The 21,717-nt window shown below is 48.5% G+C and overlaps 1 protein-coding gene across 1 annotated transcript in view; it reads left to right on the plus strand.

Moving 5' to 3' along the window:
• Positions 1-21,717, plus strand: part of PREP (prolyl endopeptidase) — a 1,557,310-nt gene that overhangs the window by 132,914 nt on the left and 1,402,679 nt on the right. The window contains exon 3 of the mRNA XM_069606586.1: positions 18,713-18,846. Coding sequence (XP_069462687.1) covers positions 18,713-18,846 — 134 coding nt within the window. The remainder of the gene's footprint in view (positions 1-18,712; positions 18,847-21,717) is intronic.

A 21,717-nucleotide genomic window follows, 5' to 3' on the forward strand; every position in this document is an offset into this window, starting at 1 on the left:
CAACCCGTCTCACACCCCCCTTAACGTGCACCCTGTGTCGCAATGGACTATGAACCAGGACGGTGTGTAATAGTGGAATATTTATTTATTTTTAATGATGAATAAAAATCAAACACATTCAATATGGGGCAGCAATCACCAGGGTGGTGATAATTACACAGTAAAATAATAGAATTAAAGTAGTTTAACCTTCTAGCACAGAATACACAATGTACAAATCAATGAAAGCAATATTACTTCTTGGAAGTGCTTTTAAATAGCACCACATTTAAGCATTCCCTCTGCAACAACCCCTCAAACCCCTGTTAACCAAATTTTGTGTGGGTCAGGTGGAGTGGAGTGGCAAGGAGTCGGGTATACTAGGCAAAAATCGTAATGAGAATCCGACCTACCACCCCTGAATGGGAGGCAAAAATCGGATGGAGCTCCCTTGAAAAATGAGCAAAGTGGCACGCAGAATAACTGAATGGTGATTTTACATGTGCGGTTGAATGGCTAAGGCAAGAATGCGTATGGCTGTATCATTGAAGCAAGAAAACTCACAAGCTACAAGCAATGTACTAAACAACGGACATACAGTGTAGAAAATAGACTATGGAAGGAAACAGTGCAGCAAGAATCACGTGGCAAAATTGCAATTGCTATGCTTCACAGGTTTAAAATAGCAAAATGGCTTGGAAAATTAGCTAAACATACAAAATCAGAATGCGGTTTTAATGCTAAGGTCAAAAGGCACATAGCAGGTATGGTATGAAAGTGAAAGGGTGACTTTTGGATGGATGACAGTATGGTATTCTTGAAGGGAAAGGGAAAATCGGCTTTTTAAAATGAAAGAAGTTGCACAGGAAAATCGGTTTTAAAAGGAAAATGAGAAGTTTTGCTGAGACTATATTTTAGTGGCTAGAAAAGAGGAACCCTCCCCGCAACAAAGGTTCATTTGCAATTCTAACCCCTTCACGCTGTGTGTCTCTTTATATGGGAATGAACTAATGTATTCCAAATAGTACTGTGGATTTACACAAGGACTGAAATTATTTGGAAAGAATGGCGCTAACACAAGGAAATTAACACAGATTTTCCTAAGGACAGAATTATTGAGATTTTTATAGGGTTTAATTCTGAATTGGAGGTTCAGCCTGGGTAAGAGGTTCTGCCTGGATCTGCTATCAGCTACCCCTGGCCTGGCACTGGAATCTGGTATCTTGCAGGGTGAATGTGGAATGCCTGGATCTCTGGATGTTGATTTATGAATGCTGGATTTTCTTGAATCTTGGATTTTTGAATGTCCTGACTGTCTGTATGTCTCCACGTTATATAGGCCGGATGACATCAGAGGATTTTTACTATGTGGGCAGAACTGAGCTAGATATACCTCTAAATGGGATAGGTCAGCCTGTAACTGTCACCGCTTCACTGTAAGTAGATTGTACTGAAGGAAGTGACTCAGTTTTAGTGTGTATTTTTACAATGTGCTTTGTTCTACCAAAGTTATTTTTGCCAAAATCAGTTATTTGTATTTATTTGTATTTATTTGTTTATATAGCGCTTTACTCCAAAACGCTGAACATTTTAACAACTTGATACATGTAACAATATAACGGTAGAAGCAAATTACAATTATGAATCAGTCCAAAACAGTAAGAAGAGCAATTAAACTGAAGGGAATAGGGAGAGTAGTGCAGTAGGACTGTGGGGGAGAGGGAGGGAGTGAGGAGGCGAAGAAGGAGGGAAAATGGAAGGGGAAAGGGTGAGAGTGGGGTGGTGGGGGAGGGAGATGATCAAGGGGAAAAAGATAAAGGAAGAGGGAAGCAAGAAGGGGGAAGGGGTTTCAAGGCGGAGAATGGAGAAGGAGAGATTTAAGGGAAGTGCAGAATGAGGAGAAGATGGGAATAGAGCAGATTGAGAGAGGTAAGGAGTTCCAGTGCAGGGGGGCTAGGAGCTGGAAGGAGCGGAAACGGGAAGGGGCACAAGGGGACGGAGGAACAGTGAGAAGGAAGTGGTCAGCAGAATGAAGGGACCGGGAGGGAGGGTAGAAAGAGAGGAGGGAGGAGAGATAAGGGGGAGCAAGACCATGGAGAGATTTAAAGACTAGGCAGGGAAAGTGAAATTTAAGATGGGAGTAAAATGGAAGCCAGCCAAGGGAGGAAAGGGAAGCAGTGATGGAGTCACCGGAGGTAAGGAGACAGAGGGTACGAACGGCAGAATGGTAGATAGATTTGAGGGGTGCGAGATAAGAAGTAGGTAGTCCAAAGAGTAAGGAGGAGTAGTAGAAGAGGCGAGAGAAGAGAAGGGAGGAGATAAAAAGTTATGGATCAAAACACTTATATTTACAAATGTCATCATCAGGAAAATTAAATAGGCAGATTCCATATTTCACAAGGGACATTTCTGTCCAAACGGCAACTTTGTGCAATATTGTTTAGTCATTCTGGCAATCTTTCGCCTTTTCCATGGAAAACCTTTCACCTAAAATTCTAAATTCTACAATTGTGTACATATATACATATTATCACTGGGCATATTTTCATTAAGTTGCAAAACTGTACCATGTATGCTTTCCCCAGAAATGACATTTCGAGGGGATTGGGTCCTCCGACGTATTCCATATCTATGACAGTAATCACCACAGCTGTGCTGCTTCGGAAAATCTTTCTGCGTCCTGCGTCGATGACGTCGATACGCCACCCTCGAGGACCTCCTCCGACGGCTGACGTCACTGGATGTTATAAGTAGGACGCACAACGCCCGTAGCCTCAGTTGCGTTTTTGTTTGGAGTTTGTTATTTCTCGGTTCTTCGAACCTGTTCGTTTTGTGAAGTTTCGTCTTCGTGAAGGATGTCTACCTTGTCTTCCACCCCACGTCTGGGATTTAAGAAGTGCGGGGACCGTGGGTCCAAGATGTCGGTTACGGACTCGCACGATGCCTGCCTCTGGTGCCTTGGGGAGGCCCATGACATGGATGACTGTGTCGACTGCCAGTCGCTCACGTCTAAAGCCTTGCGGAAGCGGAAGAAGAAGTTATCGGTAGGTAAGGTGTCTAAGCCACGGAAGTCGAGGTCTGCGGGGCTTTCGACGGACGATTCGAGAGGCAACTCTCCGCGTCGTCGTCGGAAGTCCAGTGGGTCTCGTTCACGGAGTCGGTCCTGCCACTCCTCTTCGAGGCACTCCCGGAAGCACCATCATCGGTCGCCTTGCCCGTCCTCTTCCGAGGACTCTCCCCGTCGGCGGGTCGCTTACCCTACCAAGCAGGCGACGCCGGAGGAATGGGCTTCCTTAGGAAGAAAATGTTAGCAATTCTCGAATCGCAGGACACCGGTCCGTCCGGGCCTCCGAGTGGGGTCAGTCGTGATCGGTCGAGAGACACCGCTCGAACGCCTTCGGGCTCGGGTGGTCGGTACGATTCGCGGGAGAGGTCCCGCTCGGACAAGGAAAATCGCTCTCGTCATGCCCAGTCCAGGTCCTCGACGCACTCGAGACCGTGTGAACATGTGTTGTCTTCAAGCAAGACGTTGACGCCGGTGGCGCCAAGGTCGTCGACGAACTCTTTCGAGGCCCCGCTTCCGAAGAAGTCGTCGGCGCCCAGGGTGTCGAAGGACACGCTCGGGGCTCCAGCCTCGAGGCCTGTGTCGACAACATCGATGCTGTCGGCGCCGGCTTCGACGCCGGTTCACTCGATGCCCTCGACGCCTTTCGAGGCTGTGTCGACGGGGGTACCCCGTGGCTCGCTGGAACCCCCTAGAAAGGCTCTGGCCAAGGTCAAGCATGGCTTTGGTTCAAATTCTGTGCCTTCTTACCGCCATCTTGAGTTTATTTCAGAGGTGGATGAGGGCTCTGATGATGGCATGGTTCCTAATACGGTGCCAGATGAGATTCTCTCGGGCCATAACCAATTTGAGGACCTGAGGCAATCCCTGCACGATGCTAGTGGGCTGGACACCTCTCCGGAGGTGGAGTTTTGTAGGCCTGAGCCTGGCACTCATGACGACTCCTCGTACCGGCGCCTTATGTCGAGGGTCACCGAGTACTTGGAATGGTCTGCTCCCCCGGTGGAGTTTCTTCAGGATGACCATACGAATATCCTCGACCTTGGTCCACCAACTGACCCAGTACTGCAGTTTCATATGGCTCTACAGAGGAGGGTGGCGGCGGCTTGGACTGCTCCGGAGAGTCTCCCAGCAGTGGGCAAGTCTTTGCCGTGAAAATACCGCCCAGCCAGTAGCGACCCCTGCTACTTGTCCAAGCACCCCACTCCGGAGAGTTTGGTGGTGCAGGCGGCTACGGCCCCGGGAAAGCTGGTGTTGTATTCTACCATCCTTCCTGATGGGGACGACAAGCGTTTTGATGGCTGGGCGAAGAAAGTGTTTTCTTCAGGGGGTATGGCGCTTCAGGCGGCCAACTCCGTACGTGCCTTGTCACGTTTCACGCACACTCTGTGGAATTGTGTTTCCTTAGCGGCTGAACATATTACCGAAGGGGACGAACTGGATGGTTTCCTTGCCATGGTTCAGGATGGCAAGGATGCCATCTGTGAGGCCGTTCAGTCGGGTTTGGACATGGTAGATTGTGTCAACCGGTCCATGGCGGCGTGCACCGTGATACACAGGTTTGCGTGGTTGCGGAAGTCAGGGTTTGCTCCTGATGTGCAGGCCCGGCTCCTCAATATGCCCTTTGACGGGGAACATCTTTTTGGCAGCAAGGCTGACGAGAGCCTTGGGAGGTTGCAGACCTCAAAGGCTGCAGCGAAGTCATTGGGCGCTGCAGTTTGACAACCTCCGCCTTTTCGTCCTAGGGGACAGCAATGAAGGGGAGGTTCCTTTTGTTATTACTCATCCTTTGGTAAAGCGAGAGGAGCTGCCAGTCAAAGGGGCCACCGTAGGAGTGCCAGAGGTGGAAAACAAGGTACTCGAGGTGCCATGGCCGCTCGGGCTGTTGACTCTTTGCCCTCGGGCAACGCCGCAGCCGCTTCAGCTCAGTCATGAGGCCATGTCCCATGGTTCGAAGGTTGGTGGAAGGCTGGCGCAGCATCTTGCAGAGTGGCGCGCCATTACTTCAGATGTGTGGATTCTGGAGATCATAACCCATGGCTACTGTCTTCCTTTCCGGCAGAGGCCTCAAGACAATCCACTGGGGAATCTCTCTTTAAAGAGTCTGGATCCGCTCCTTGCGCAGGAAATTCAATCCCTGCTGGAGAAAGACGCCATAGAACTGGTGCCTGTAGCGGAGAGGAACAAGGGATGGTATTCCCCTTATTTTTTGATTTCCAAGAAAGACTGGGGATTGAGACCCGTCATGGACTTGCGCGGTTTGAACAAACTACTCCGGGAACACATGTTCAAGATGGTTACTCTCAAGTCCTCCAGGCCCTTCAACTTCAGGAATGGTTGGTGTCTCTCGACCTCAAGGACGCTTATTTTCATGTGCCGATACAACCAAAGCACAAGAAGTACCTGATGTTCGCGGTTGGCGACTCGCACTTTCAGTTTCGGGTCCTGCCGTTCGGATTGACCTCCGCCCCAAGGGTTTTCACCAAGCTCATGGTAGTGGTGGCAGCGCACCTCAGGAAAGGGGGGATTCACGTCTACCCCTACCTGGACGATTGGTTGATCAGGGCGCGCGCTCCCGAGCAAGTTCTGCATCATCTGTCAGTCACCTGCCACTCCCTCCACAAGCTGGGCTTCTCCCTCAACTTAAATAAGACCCATTTGACACCAACTCAGAGGCTCCAGTACATCGGAGCAGTGCTCGACACGTCCCTGGGGCAGTGTTTTCCTCCCCAGGTGAGGGCTCATCACATTCAGCAGATGGTGCACAAGTTTCAGCTTGCCCAGAGTCTCCCAGCGTTCAAGTTCTTGAGATTGCTCGGCCTCATGGCATCCTGCATTCTTCTGGTGCCGGAGGCCAGGTTGCGGATGAGATCTTTGCAATGGGCACTCAAGCTCCAGTGGTCTCAGTCCTCCGGCAGGATGTCGGACCCTGTTCAGGTGCCATCCTGGCTCGCCCAGGACCTTCTGTGATGGGCCGTCGAAGACTATCTGATGAAGGGGGCTCCATTTTGGCTACCTTGGCCGGAAGTGACGATCGTGACGGACGTATCCCTCAAGGGATGGGGAGCTCATGCCAACGAGTTGACAGTCAGCGGTCGTTGGTCTCCGTCGGAGTCCAAACTCCATATCAATCTGTTGGAGCTGAGGGCCGTCTGTGCAAGGGAAGAATGTCCTGATCCTGACGGACAACACCTGATCCTGACGGATAACACGGTGGCCATGCACTACCTCAACAAAAAGGGGGGGCAGGGTCACTTCCTCTGTGCAGGGAGGCGATGCAGCTCTGGTTCTGGGCAATCCAGCAGGAAGTTTCGATCCCAGCAGTTCATCTGGCCGGAGACGAAAACGAGATGGCGGACGCTCTAAGCAGGCAGAGAGCGATCTCTCACGAGTGGGAGTTGGCTCAGGAGATTCTCCTGGAGATCTTAGCCCTTTGGGGGACCCCTCAAGTGGATCTCTTCGCCTCCAGTGTCAACCGGAAGTGCGAGAGGTTCTGCTCGCAGGAATTTCCTCCGAAAGCAGCCTTAGGAGACACGTTCGTGATGGAGTGGTCATTCCCACTGCTGTACGCGTTTCCTCCAGTCCCCATCATTCCGCAAGTGCTGCAGAGGTTACGGAGGTTCGGTTTCCGGATGATCCTCATTGCTCCGGCGTGGGCCCGGAGGACGTGGTACCCGGACCTTCTCGACTTGTCCATCTGCCCTCCACGTCGTCTTCCCTACCGAGACGATCTGCTCTCACGGGAGGGGGGCGGTCAGGTTCTCCATCCAGAGGTCAGATCCCTCAACCTTCACGCTTGGTTTCTGAAAGGTTGAGGTATAAGGATTGGGACCTCCCTGAAGACGTGATGGAGGTGTTGCTCTCGGCCAGACGGCCAGCAACTAAGTCCCTGTACCGTTGCCGTTGGTGTAAATTCTGCGACTGGTGCAGGGTTCAGAATGTGGATCCTTTTTCATGTGACATTCCTGTAGTTCTGTCTTTTTTGCTTTCTTTGGCCCACAGGGGCCTGCAAGTGGGTATTGTTAAAGGTTAGCTGGCGGCGCTGTCCATATTTAAGCACTCGTCTGAAGAGTGTTCCTATTTTTAAATTCCTCTAACTTCTCAGTTTCTGAAAGGGCTCACTAATGTGTTCCCCCCGGCACCTTTCCATGTGCCCGGTTGGGATTTGAACCTTGTTCTCAAGTTTCTGATGGGTGCTCCATTTGAGCCTTTGCATTCATGCCCTTTGAGACTGTTAACTCTTAAAACTGTATTTTTGGTTGCGGTCACTTCCGCTCGCAGAGTGAGTGAGTTACAGGCACTTTCAGTTAACCCACCCTTCACTGTGTTTCATAAGGACAGGGTTGTCCTTGGAGTTCGTCCTTCCTTTCTTCTGAAGGTGGTGTTGGAATTTCATTTAGGCCAGAAGGTTGTTCTTCCGGCGTTTTATCCTCCTCCACATCCTGGCAAGGAAGAGGAGAGGCTCCATAGGCTTGATCCTAGGAGAGCGTTAAGCTTTTATATTTCACGCATGTCCCGGTCAGAGTGGACGATCAACTCTTCATTGATTACGCTGGAAAGGGTTTGGGACAAGCTGTGACGAAACAGACTTTGTCTCGCTGGATTATTTTGGCTATCTCTGAGTGTTACCGCTTGGCGTGTAAGGACCCACCAGTCTGCTTATGGGCCCATTCTACCAGGGGTATGGCTGCCTCTACTGCCCTACAGAGGGGTGTTCCTATTCGTAACATCTGTGATGCAGCCACTTGGGCTTCGGTACATACTTTTGTACGTCACTACTCCCTCGATTCCATCCGGGGGCAGGATATGGCCTTTGGCAAGGCGGTCCTTTACTCCGCAATTTGATTGGGCATTCTAAATTTCTGTTTTCTAAATTCTTTACCCACCTCCTTGCATTGGTACTGCTTTGGGAGTCTGTCATGGATATGGAATACATCGGAGGACCCGATACCCTCGAAGAACAAGTTACTCTCTTACCTGGTAACGTTCTTTCGATGGGATGGTCCGACGACGTATTCCATATCGCTCCCTCCCTGACTTCCCCGCTACAGAATTTCTTATGCGATTGCAGCTTACGTTTCCACAAGGCTTTGTGTGGTCAGACTGGCAGAAGACTGGTGCCACACGTTCTGGAGAAAAAACTACAACTGAAGCTACGGGCGTCGTGCATCCTACTTATAACATCCAGAGATGTCGGCCGTCGGAGGACGTCCTTGAGGGTGGCGTATCGATGTCATCGACGCAGGACGCAGACGCCGAAAGATTTTCTGAAGCAGCACAGCTGTGGTGATTACTGTCATAGATATGGAATATGTCGTTGGACCATCCCATCGAAAGAACGTTACCAGGTAAGAGAGTAACTTGTTCTTTACTGGTGTTTGCGTCCACCACATGTCAGAAAAACCTACAATGTCTTATTTTAATGGCGCAAAACTGACATTTAAAAGAGTCATAATTTCACGTTACTGTTTCTTTAGGTTACTGAAATAAATACTTTGATATCAAAAGTCCTTTAAATCAAATGGATGGCATCTGTCACTGGAGGGCAGTCCTTAAGATTTCCCCAGTCATCCTAACCTTTCATTCTGGCAGATGCAGTTTAAGAGCGGTGTAACCAGGAATTCACACTTGCCCGTGACAAGGCCAGTTCCCCTGATCCATTGTTCCTGGCTGGTGGAATGCCAGGAAGTCTGACGAGGTCGCAAATTCCCACACCTAGGCCCATTCATAGTTTGTGGGGGAGATTCCTGTCCCAGGAAGGTTTAGTGCCTTTGAATTTCCTGCCCAGTCCCCTTTATTCTGCTGTTTTCAAACACACATTTTTTTTCTTTCTTACTTTCTTTCACAGAAACCAAGTCTTTAGTAAAAAGTATGATCTACACTTAAATCACCCCAGTTCCACACAAATAATGCTGTTTCTGTGTGAATATTGGGATGATTTCACATTTTTGCTTTAAAAGTGTCCTTTCATTGTTTTTGCAAAGCAAAGTAACACAGGTTCATTTTACTTTCCTTAGTCACTTACAAATGCAATTTTCCTCCCATCTTTGATCTGCACATTTCCATAACTCGGGTCAATTTCTAACACACAAGAATCTGTTCAAAAACAAGGGTTCTTTGAAACTGACATAAGCAAAGAGAGAGAGAGCTTCTTGTGAAGAGTTTGCCTGTGTTATTTTGTTGCAAAAGTAAAATGCTTGCCGTATGGCCTGGCGTGAATTTAGCTGCTAGTTCACAGATTTTACTTGACACACTATGCCTTTCCGGGAGGACTGCCCTCCTTTGCTGGTGTATAAGATGAAGATAGATGGGCATGAATGTGTCTTATCAGCAACCAAACTGTGTAATGTTGAAAAGATGGAAATGGCATCAGTGCACACTCATTTTAAACACAGAACATTTTCTCTTTCAGTTAGAAATCTTGAGCTTTCAGCATAGCAGCGCTCCACCAGGCTGCTTTTGAATTCTTCTTTTTGGTGCACATGAAGAAAATAACTGCAGCAATTCTCGGGGTGTTCTATGTTTCATCTTGCCCCATATGTGCTCAAAAGAGCCAGTGCAGCCATTATATTTGGTAACTGCTAAATGCAGTTTGGATGCAAGGGAATAAGTACTCAGCAGAGCCAACACAGCCATTCTTCTTGTAACTGCTGAAAATGCATTTTGGTGGTGCAGGGGTGTTCTGCTGGGCTGGTAAATGTACCCCCACAATAATGCTTCAACTCGTATAGAAACGGTTTATATTCTGACGTTATTTTTTGATTTCTACTTTCATGTGCGGTTATTTTTCGTAAGGATTATGCTTTATATTGTTATGCGCGTGGGCCCATTAAACATAAAATTATTTTACTTTCTACTTCAGTGTGGCGTACGTCCACTTTGGACTTCGCATTGCATACACTGCAGGGTTTCAGCAAAAACACGCCTCTCCTTTCAGGTATATTTAACACAGTAAATCTTTAAATATGCACAGACAACATAGTTTATATATGGAATTTCTTTAAATAACTAAACTGTCCATTATTGTAATATTTTGTGTACACATATTCACTATAACTATGTGATCGCTGCGTTGCTGTGAATGTAGTCAGCAATTTTAAAGTCAACATTTTTGGCAGTGCAGTGATCACATAAATCCCTGGGAATTACACCCCTCTTGGGGACCAGGACTCCCATTCTGGTAAGGAACTCCCAGTCCAGAGTACATTGTCTACCTACATGGGTGTTGGAAAGACTGCTTTTACATCTACTTTGAGTCCACCAAATAGTGACATTGCTTCAATTTCTTTGGCTTGAGGCAATGCTGGATCCCTCTTGAACTCCACAGTCAAAGACCCCGTTTGTTTGTGACAAGGTACATAAAATGACGAGGAACCTAGAATGGAGGAGAGAGAGTCCTACGCAGAGGCAAGTCTCTGATGGGAGGACGTCCTGGAGGGGCAGTGTTATGCTAGACTGCCTTGCAAATGGCTGAAGAGCTTTGGGGAGCTCTGGGAAACCTGTGAGACATTAAGGCTGAAGGCTGGAGAAGCCTCTTGGGTTACTGGAGGCCAGAAAAACCTGAACGTACATACGCCCTGCCAAGGCCATGCTAAAGCAAGCCTGTCAGAGGGCCAGAAGACTTTGGGGAGTCCTGAAAACACAAAACATAGTGACCAGAACTGCGAGGAGAGAGAACCTGAAGGGTTCCAGTGTTTAAAAGCAAGACAAAGACACTGTCAAGCACGAAGTGAGAAATGCTGGAATTGTGTTAAGAAAACCTATTATTTCCAGAAAGAAGGGAACCGTATGGAATATATGTACAGACTTAAAACTTGTCATACAGAACCTGCAGAGAGACCGAGCACTGTACTGCAAGAACTGTTGGGAAGAAATACAGAACTTGGTGAACTTTTAAAACTCTTTCTTGGAAAAGGAATTTAATTGTTAGGCCAAACAGAAGCCAAGGACACAGGCTAATGCTTTGACCTCCTTCTTTTTTGTTTGTTTTCCTAAGTGGTAGGGCCAGTTAGCTATTGGGATTTGGACTAAGGAATATTTCTTTTGGACTTTGACGAGCCTCCTTAATTTTTGTTTTGTTAGCAAGGAACTTCCCTCATTGCGGTAGGGGTAGATAGGCATTTTTCTTATTATTTGAAAAAACACCCTTGAAAATGTCACGACTTAGACCGACTCCTTCTGCCGGCTCGCCACAGCGTGCTGTGTGAGAATGGAGTTGTATTTTTCACTCGAAAGAATGTTGTTTTCAGCTTGCTGGAGAGACCAGGGCAGATTTCTTGGAAAAATGTCCACGGATGTAGACCACAGCCCTGACCGGCAGATAAAGGCTGTTCTTTGCCCAACAGGTGTTGCTCTTACAGGCTGAATGCACAACGGGGTGCAGAACCTAACCAATGTGAAGTTTGAGACAGCTTTCTGTCTGCCAACCAACATATCAAGGAAGGTGAAATGAGTGCATGTGATTTTCAAAACCCTGCAACTCTTGGCCTAAATCAAAAAGTCAAAACCTCCAGGAACCCACTAGCGCTTCGCTTAAAGTATTCAGCAGAAGTTCCCAAGATGCCCTATCTGCCGTTTCCTGGACCTTGTTGCACATTATGTGTAAGTGAGTATGCGTAAAAAAACAAGAGTTGTCTCCATTTGCCAGTGTCTGAGTATGGGGAAGAAGCCCTGTTTAACATTGTATGGCTTGTTATGCCTTTCCATGACTTGCTGTGCCATGTTACGATAGATTCCCTTACTTTGTTGTCTTTCATATGCATGGTTAGCCTCTGCCACAGTATGTCCGGTTATGCTGGTCCAAATGCGGGAATTCAGTGTATGCACATTGTAGCTAGTTGATGGAGCTTGTAGTAAGTGGATCTCCAGGGACTTTCTCCACTAACTGGGCTGCAGTAAAGGGGATAGATTATATATGGGCAGGCAAGTGAGGATGCCCTTGCTGTTAGCCATTGGTTTAAAGAATGTTGCAATCGGAATATACTTTTGACAAGATTTGAGGCAAGAAAGCGAGTGGGAGGCTCGTGAGCAGACTTGTGCTGCAAACAGACTACTGATTGGGTCAGAAGTTCACAAACCCACTTGGGCTTTACCAAACCCACTTACTGTCTATGGGAAATGAAAGAAAGATCATGTTGCTCGCTTACACAAGCAGGATAACATGGAGGAACAATCCATATTGGAGGTGAAGAAAACCAGGACACAGAGTTACGAGCTGCATTGACACTGCCACTGGACCCCAAACTAGGAGTTGCTGTCTTTAAACCCTTGGCCAACACTCCTCTGCGCTATCATGTAATTAGTAAATACAGCTATGAGTGAGTGTTAAAATACATGGGTGTATAATAAGAGGGGAGGTGGAAATCCATGGGGAGGAGGTAGGACCAAGCAACCCCAATTAGTCCTTGGCTCTGTCTATAAGCAGGAAAGGATACTACCAATCTCAGGCATTCTGGATCATTTAAGGGAGTTAGACAATATAAAGGGAGGCAGAAGGAAGCCAAGGGTGTGGGATTAAGGAAGGAGACCTGTAGAGCTGGTACATATGAAGTGAATACTAGAGAGATAAGACAAGCTTGTTGATGAGCACGGCCCATGCCACATTGACAAGAGTCTACTGAATGCTCTAGCACAGGCCTCTGTAAGGGCTGGATAATTTTGAAGGGTAGCACATTGCCAAGAGCCTACTGGAGGGCTCTAATCCAGGTCCTGACAAGGGCCGCAGACCTCAAATGAAAAGGGAGCCGATAACAAGCCTTCCAGGGTCTATGGCTCAGAGCTGATTGGGTGGGCCCCGAGTATCATAAGGAAAAGGGTAGCATCAGTATCCTCTAGTGGGCTTATCGTAGGGAGGCAATCATTTGTGGGTGGTTGATAACTTCAATCTGAAGATCAGATGCCAAGTTAAATATCGCCAGTGGGCCTGCCGATACCACTAATAACATCCTATGCTACTCTTTCTGTCATTTTTCAGAAGAGAAAGTGTGTAAGGTTATTTGGGACTTAAAATCCATCTCATGACATGGGTGTATAATAAGAGGGGAGGTGGAAATCCATGGGGAGGAGGTAGGTAGGACCAAGCAACCCCAATTAGTCCTTGGCTCTGTCTATAAGCAGGAAAGGATGCTACCAATCTCAGGCATTCTGGATCATTTAAGGGAGTTAGACAATATAAAGGGAGGCAGAAGGAAGCCAAGGGTGTGGGATTAAGGAAGGAGACCTGTAGAGCTGGTACATATGAAGTGAATACTAGAGAGATAAGACAAGCTTGTTGATGAGCACGGCCCATGCCACATTGACAAGAGTCTACTGAATGCTCTAGCACAGGCCTCTGTAAGGGCTGGATAATTTTGAAGGGTAGCACATTGCCAAGAGCCTACTGGAGGGCTCTAATCCAGGTCCTGACAAGGGCCGCAGACCTCAAATGAAAAGGGAGCCGATTACAAGCCTTCCAGGGTCTATGGCTCAGAGCTGATTGGGTGGGCCCGAGTATCATAAGGAAAAGGGTAGCATCAGTATCCTCTAGTGGGCTTATCGTAGGGAGGCAATCATTTGTGGGTGGTTGATAACTTCAATCTGAAGATCAGATGCCAAGTTAAATATCGCCAGTGGGCCTGCCGATACCACTAATAACATCCTATGCTACTCTTTCTGTCATTTTTCAGAAGAGAAAGTGTGTAAGGTTATTTGGGACTTAAAATCCATCTCATGACATGGGTGTATAATAAGAGGGGAGGTGGAAATCCATGGGGAGGAGGTAGGACCAAGCAACCCCAATTAGTCCTTGGCTCTGTCTATAAGCAGGAAAGGATACTACCAATCTCAGGCATTCTGGATCATTTAAGGGAGTTAGACAATATAAAGGGAGGCAGAAGGAAGCCAAGGGTGTGGGATTAAGGAAGGAGACCTGTAGAGCTGGTACATATGAAGTGAATACTAGAGAGATAAGACAAGCTTGTTGATGAGCACGGCCCATGCCACATTGACAAGAGTCTACTGAATGCTCTAGCACAGGCCTCTGTAAGGGCTGGATAATTTTGAAGGGTAGCACATTGCCAAGAGCCTACTGGAGGGCTCTAATCCAGGTCCTGACAAGGGCCGCAGACCTCAAATGAAAAGGGAGCCGATTACAAGCCTTCCAGGGTCTATGGCTCAGAGCTGATTGGGTGGGCCCCGAGTATCATAAGGAAAAGGGTAGCATCAGTATCCTCTAGTGGGCTTATCGTAGGGAGGCAATCATTTGTGGGTGGTTGATAACTTCAATCTGAAGATCAGATGCCAAGTTAAATATCGCCAGTGGGCCTGCCGATACCACTAATAACATCCTATGCTACTCTTTCTGTCATTTTTCAGAAGAGAAAGTGTGTAAGGTTATTTGGGACTTAAAATCCACCTCATGCCCCGGGGATGGTTGCCCTACTGATTGATGTCTTTAAAGGCTCTCTTGAACTTCTAGCACCTTGGATGACGAAACTCAACCTTTCGTTTACACCCCGGCTTAAAAAAGCTAATTTCGACCCACTGGCGGTTGACAATAACAGGCACATTACCAATGTGCCATTTATCTTAAAAATCCTTGACAAAATAGCCTATCTTCAACTTCAGGAACACATTGAAGAACATAAGATTCTTGGCCTGCGTCAATCTGGTTATAGAGCACAGCATGGGACTGAAACCGCCATGTTGGACCTCAAATCCACCCTCGCTGGCATGGCGGATAGAGGTCATCCTGCCCTGCCCTGCTGATGCTTCTGGACCTCTCTGCTGTCTTCGATATGGTGGGCAACTCTTTACTAGTGACGAGACTCGGGAGGTCGCCCATTGTTCCACTCTAGCCTCCAGTTGGATATCTTCCTTCTTGGGACCCCGGTTTATCTGGGTATCAGTTGGTGAGGAGCACTCTGTGCCTGTTATTAGATCGTGCTGTGTCCCCCAGGGCTCCTGCTTGTCCCCTGTCTTATTTAACATTTATATTCAGCCTCTGCCCGACCTGTTAGACGCCCTGGGTGTTCGGTACGGTATACAAACTATGCTGATGACACCCAGGTTGTTCTCGAGCTTAGTGGTCATTATGAGCAAGACCTGTCTGCCGTAAAAAACATCTGCAATGCCATCCAGGCATGGATGGCATGTGACTCATTAGCACTCAATTGAAAGAGAAAAAACGGAACTCCTGATTGTCGACGCTAAATCACGCCTGAGTAAATTGGCTCCTGAGTATTCCAACTTCCGTATTGCGGGCACGATCATCGCCAACTCCAAAAAAGTTAAGACCTTGGGGGTGGTTCGTGACGAGGAACATTCCATGAAACTACATGCCTCTTATATACGATCTACATGTGGTCTCATCATTAAACGTATAAACTACATTTGCCCTTTCCTATCCATTGAGAACTGCGCTCTGCTTGCTACTGCACTTGTTAATTTGAGATTGGATTACTACAACAGTTTGCTGGCAGGTACCACAGTTCTTAACATTTGTGCCCTGCAGGTAACCGAGAACAACGCCATTCGAGCAACTCGAGAATTGTCTCGCATATGCATGTATCTGACGCCAGGAGAGCCCTGCATTGGCTGCCGATCGAGCATAGAATTACTCATACGTTCTTGACCCTGGCCTTCAAATGCCATTCTAAAATCTGTCCTGCTTACCTCTTTGATCGTGTGAAGCACCATCTCAACACAAGGAATCTTCGTTCATCTACGGCGCCAACTTTCGTTCAGCCTAGATATAAACTGGCTGGCTTTGGAGGGACCACCTTTGACGTCCAGGCTATGGAATCTTCTTCTTGCTCCAACACGCCTATCTGTTAATTTGTCTACTTTTAAGAAAGCAATAAAAACCCATCTCTTCAACCTTAATCCGGACTACTTTGGGATTCTCCTCATATTGCCTTTACCACTGCTGATTCTCTCCTTTTTTCTGTGTCTGTCTTGTCACGTTTTAATGTGTGCTCTGAGGCCTACGGGTGTGTGGCGCATTATAAAAATTAAAATAAATAATGTAATGGGGAAGACATTTCTGGCTTGCAATTGTTTGTGTATCTCCTAAGGCAAGAGGCAATAAAAAGTACTTAGCAGTAGGTGCAACATTGTGAGGATGCCCGGAGGCAAGAAAAAAATCACAAGTTCTTGCCCTTTAGGAATGTGGACTCTGTTTTAGGAGCCCATGAGGCCACCTTAAGACCAAGAAACAATCAGCAAAGCTGCCTAGAACGCATGCTAGGGTGCTGGAAACAACCTGTCCTCTGACTGTGAGTGACCTGGAGTTGGCAAGCAGGGGCGTTATCCATGGAATTTTTTTTTTTTTTCTCTGATAAGGGAAATGGGCCTGTACTGGGACACCAGAGTTTCCTAGCTTAGACAGCTGCTTTTGTTTAGTTAGACACCCATCCTGACACTGCTAAAGCAGAGTTATCCTTTAAATGTTCTAGTGGCTTCCCTCAAATTCGTTGTAGGGGTTCCTCCACCCCCAAAGTCCCAAAGAGGTGAAACAAACTTACTATGGACTCATTCTGACAATGGATAGGATGCATCCGCTTTGGACCAGACACCTTTGCACCTTGCTCCACCACAACAGAGATTTGGGCCCTCATTCCGAGATTGGTGGTAGTCATGGCACTATTTGCACCATGACTGCCACCAATAACGGGTCCGGCACCAGTGTTGTTCAATGGGGACTTACCGGTGTAGTCCGACCCTGGCGGGACCGGTAAGTCCCCATTGAACAAGCCATTCCCCATTCCCATTTGAGCCCGCATAGGGCTCAATGGGAATTGGGAATGCGCTATTTACGGGCCTGCTCATGGCAGGCCTGTAAATAGCTGCCTGGTCCCCTAACGGGACCCGTAAGGGACGTGTGGTCCGACCACACGTCCCTTGCGGTTCCCATTGGAGGACCTCGGAATCGGGCGGTAGGGGATTACCGGCACCGGTCTCCTTACCGGTGCCCGGTATCCCCTACCGCCCGACTCATAATGACCCCCTTGGTTAACCCAGGGCAAGGTTTTCATAGTATAGCCAAAGGGGCCATCCTGTTCTTTTGTACGTTTTCCCAGAAGACTCTTTGATATTCTTTCAACCATTCTTGCGACCATAGTAAATGGTGTTGAACTTTGTTTTTAATGAGTATTCTGTTATTCGCTATTGTGAAACACCTCGCAGATATTACACTTGTAACACAGCTCAGCCTTTCACGTGGTGATGATACAGCACTGCCATACCTCTCTTTGCACTAGCAAATGACATAGCCAACCTCACACCATATCGGAAACTGTAACCATGCCATGCTTGCAGGTACTAATGAAGGTCAGCCTACGCTTTTCTGCAAATTTGGTATGCTATTCTGCTTACAGTGTTCATGTTAATGTCAGTTTACAAATACAATATATGTGCCAATGCTTACCATTGCAATCTTTCTATTAAGCAACAAGTTAGCACAAGAAGTTACCAAACCATTCCTCTACTTACTGCAACTCCCCATGGTCTCCATCAACAACTTACTCTGACCTCACTGATACACACCACAACAATACTTGGAGGAGCTGTGGGTCAGTACGGATAGACAAGCACTGTATGTGAATCACCAGCAGACATACACACCCACACACACACCCGTACATCTAGTGGCAGGGGGGGCGTGTTAGATCTCTGACCCCTGCCATGATCGTCCCTTCACAATTTGAATTGCAAAGTGATGGGTAGAGCCGTTAGATTGCTGACATCTCCCAGAATAGTTCCCTTACCAACTATACTTCATTACTGGCCACCAAAGCCAGACACTCCAAATTACAGGAGGAGATCATCAGCACCACCAGCTGTGTGCTATAAAAATTCTATGTAACATCCCACCTAAACTAAACTAATCGGATTTGCTGTTATCTTGTTGCAAACTTGATTTGGAAGTTAAAAAGGTAAGATCCTAGAAGGAAGGTGTAATCCAGTCAGTGATCGAGTCGGGTTTCGCATTCCGAAGTGGGCATATGGTCACCATATGTTTCGTAGGAAGATCAGGGACACTGCAAGTAGTCTCTCCTACTTCCTAAATCAGATTTGCAAAGGTTGACCAATCCTTTTTTGCAGAACTGGATGGTTGATACCATTCCAGCCCATTCTAAAATCATGCAATGGGCCTGAGACCCAAATACTTTAAATGAAATCTGGACCCACACAGAGTTTGGGGGTTAAGAGGATACTCTGACCCCCTTTTCTGTGTCTCTTTTCTTTTTTCTTTTTGTCTCAAAACGATGATTAATCTCCATCCAGAACTGGTGATTACGAGAGGGGCTATTCTCCAGGAGCTATTCTAGCAGTGTTGCTATGTCACCTCCTCAAAATCTTTCCTGCTGGATTATTTCTTTGGGTGTGCCAACCCCCCCCAACCCACCCGCACCGGCCCTCCTCTCACATCCCTATTTTGCATGTTACACCCCCAGTATCTGCCTTTCTTTCTGACTTTTAAGTGCCTATTACAGGTTTTCTGCACCTAGACTTACTTGTTGCGAAAACAGTAGTTTGGGTGGTTATAAAAGCCATCATTCTTAACATACTTTGTGTTTGTGTGAGATTTTTTCATGTGCATGTTTTCTTTTGGAATTTGAGACTAACCACTTTAAGGAGGTATGTGCAGTAAGCAAATCTGTGATGGAATCATGATATCATTTTTTGCAGGCATTTGTGGAAGCCCAAAACAAGCTTACCAAGCCATTTCTTGAGCAGAGCCCCATCAGAGGATTATTTAAAGACCGAATGACCGAATTGTACGACTATCCCAAGTATAGCTGCCATTTCAAGAAAGGAAAAAGGTATGTAGATTGACAGTGATCTTGAAGTGTGTCAATGATTCATAGATTCCTGAAAGACGGCTTTTGCACAATAGACTGGTATCTGGCATGGATCATAATCGCAATAAATGAATTATAACAGTGTAAATGTATGCAGAAAAATGTCTTCAAGGGGAATGGGTCCTCCGACGTATTCCATATCTATGACATGTAATCACCACAGCTGTGCTGCTTCGGAAAATCTTCAGCGGCTGTGTCCTGCGTCGATGACGTCAATACGCCGTCCTCGAGGACCTCCTTAACGGCCGACGTCACTGGATGTTATAAGTAGGACGCACAACGCCCGTAGCCTCAGTTCCGTTTTTTCTGTGAACGTGTTCGCCTCGGTTATCTCGGCGCGCCTCGACTCTTTGGAGTTTCTGTTCTTTCTCGGTTCTTCGAACCTGTTCGTATTGTGAAAGTATTTCTTCGTGAAGATGTCTACTTCGTCTTCCACACTGCGTCCGGGCTTTAAGAAGTGTGGGGACTGTGGGTCCAAGATGTCGGTTACGGACTCGCACGACGCCTGCCTCTGGTGCCTCGGGGAGGCCATGACACGGATGACTGTGTTGACTCCCAGTCGCTCACGTCCAAAGCCTTGCGGGAGCGCAAGAAGACGTTATCGGTAGGTAAGGTGTCCAAGCCACGGAAGTTAAGGTCTGTGGGGCTTTCGATGGACGATTCGAGGAGCGACTCTCCGCGTCGTCGTCGAAAGTCCAGTGGGTCTCGGTCCCGGAGTCGGTCCCGCCACTCCTCTACCTCTTCGAGGCACTCACAGAAGCGCCGTCATCGGTCGCCTTCCCCGTCCTCATCCGAGGACTCCGCCCGTCGGCAGGTCGCTTACCCCACCAACCATGCGACCCCAGAGGAATAGGCTTCCTTCGGGAAGAAAATGTTGGTGATTCTCGAATTGCAGGGCACTGGTCCGTCCGCGCCTCCGAGTGGGGTCGGTCGTGATCGGTCGAGAGTCACCGCTCGCACGCCTTCGGGCTCGGGTGGTCGGCATGATTCGCGGGAGAGGTCCCGCTTGGACAAGGGGAATCGTTCTTGTCAAGCCCGTTCCAGGTCCCGGTCCTCGACGCGCTCGAGACGGTGTGTACCTGTGGTGTCTTCGAGGAAGACGTCGACGCCGGTGGCGCCCAGGCTGTCGAGGGACACGCTCGGGACCCCGGCCTCGAGGCCTGTGTCGGCGCCATCGATGCTGTCGGCGCCGCGTTTGGCGTCGACGCCGATTCACTCAACGCCTTTCGAGGCTGTTTCGACAGGGGTTCCCCGGGGCTCTGGCAAAGGTCAAGCATGGATTTTTTCCACATTCTGTGCCTTCTTACCGCCAGCTTGAGTTTATTTCAGAGGTGGATGAGGGCTCTGATGATGGCATGGTTCCGGATACAGTGCCGGACGAGATTCTCTCGGGCCATAGCCAAATTGAGGACCTGCGGCAATCCCTGCATGATGCCAGTGGGCTGGCCACCTCTCCAGAGCCGGAGTTTCGTAGGCCTGAGCCTGGCACTCATGCCGACTCCACGTACCAGCGCCTTATGTCCAGGGTCACCGAGTACTTGGGATGGTCTGATCCCCCAGGGGATTTTCTTCAGGATGACCGTACGGATATCCTCGACCAAGGTCCACCAACTGACCCGGTACTGCCGTTCCATATGGCTCTACAGAGGAGGGTGGCGGCGGCTTCGATTGCTCCGGAGAGTCTCCCGGCAGTGGGCAAGTCTTTGCCGCGAAAATACCGTCCAGCCAGTAGCGACCCCTGCTACTTGACCAAGCACCCCACTCCGGAGAGTTTGGTGGTGCAGGCGGCTACGGCCCCGGCAAAGCAGGCGTCGTATCCTACCATCCCTCCTGATAGGGACGACAAGGGTTTTGACGGCTGGGTGAAGAAAGTGTTTTCTTCAGGGGGTATGGCGCTTCAGGCGGTCAACTCCATATGTGCCTTGTCACGTTTCACGCACACTCTGTGGAACTGTGTTTCCTTAGCGGCTGAACGTATTCCCGAAGGGGACGAACGGGATGGTTTCCTTGGCATGGCTCAGGATGGCAAGGATGCCATGTGTGAGGCCGTTCAGTCGGGTTTGGACATGGCAGATTGCGTCAGCCGGTCCATGGCTGCGAGCACCGTGATACGCAGGTTTGCGTGGTTGCGGAAGTCGGGGTTCGCTCCTGATGTGCAGGCCCGGCTCCTCAACATGCCCTTTGATGGGGAACATCTTTTTGGCAGCAAGGCTGACGAGATACTTTAGAGGTTGTTGACCTCCAAAGCTGCAGCAAAGTCGTTGGGCGCTGCAGTTCGCCAATCTCTGCCTTTTCGTCCTAGGGGTCAGCAATGGAGGGGAGGTTCCTTTCGTTATTACTCATCCTTTGGTACAGCGCGAGGAGCTGCCAGTCAAAGGGGCCACCGTAGGAGTGCCAGAGGTGGAAAACAAGGTACTCGAGGTGCCAAGGCCGCTCGGGCTGTTGCCTCTTTGCCCTCAGGCAACGCCGCAGCCGCTTCAGCTCAGACATGAGGCCATGTCCCATGGTTCGCCGGTTGGGGGAAGGCTGGCGCAGTATCTTGCGGAGTGGCGCGCCATTACTTCAGATGTGTGGGTTCTGGAGATCATAACCCACGGCTACTGTCTTCCTTTCCGGCAGAGGCCTCAGGACAATCCACCGGGGAATCTCTCTTTGAAGAGTCCGGATCCGCTCCTTGCACAGGAAATTCAATCCCTGCTGGAGAAACATGCCATAGAACTGGTGCATGTAGCGGAGAGGAACAAGGGATGGTATTCCCCTTATTTTTTGATTTCCAAGAAAGATGGGGGATTGAGACCCATCATAGACTTGCGCGGTTTGAACAAACTCCTC

The sequence above is a fragment of the Ambystoma mexicanum genome, chromosome 4p, assembly GCF_040938575.1.
Source record: "Ambystoma mexicanum isolate Mex_15411 chromosome 4p, UKY_AmexF1_1, whole genome shotgun sequence".
Taxonomy (NCBI): domain Eukaryota; kingdom Metazoa; phylum Chordata; class Amphibia; order Caudata; family Ambystomatidae; genus Ambystoma; species Ambystoma mexicanum.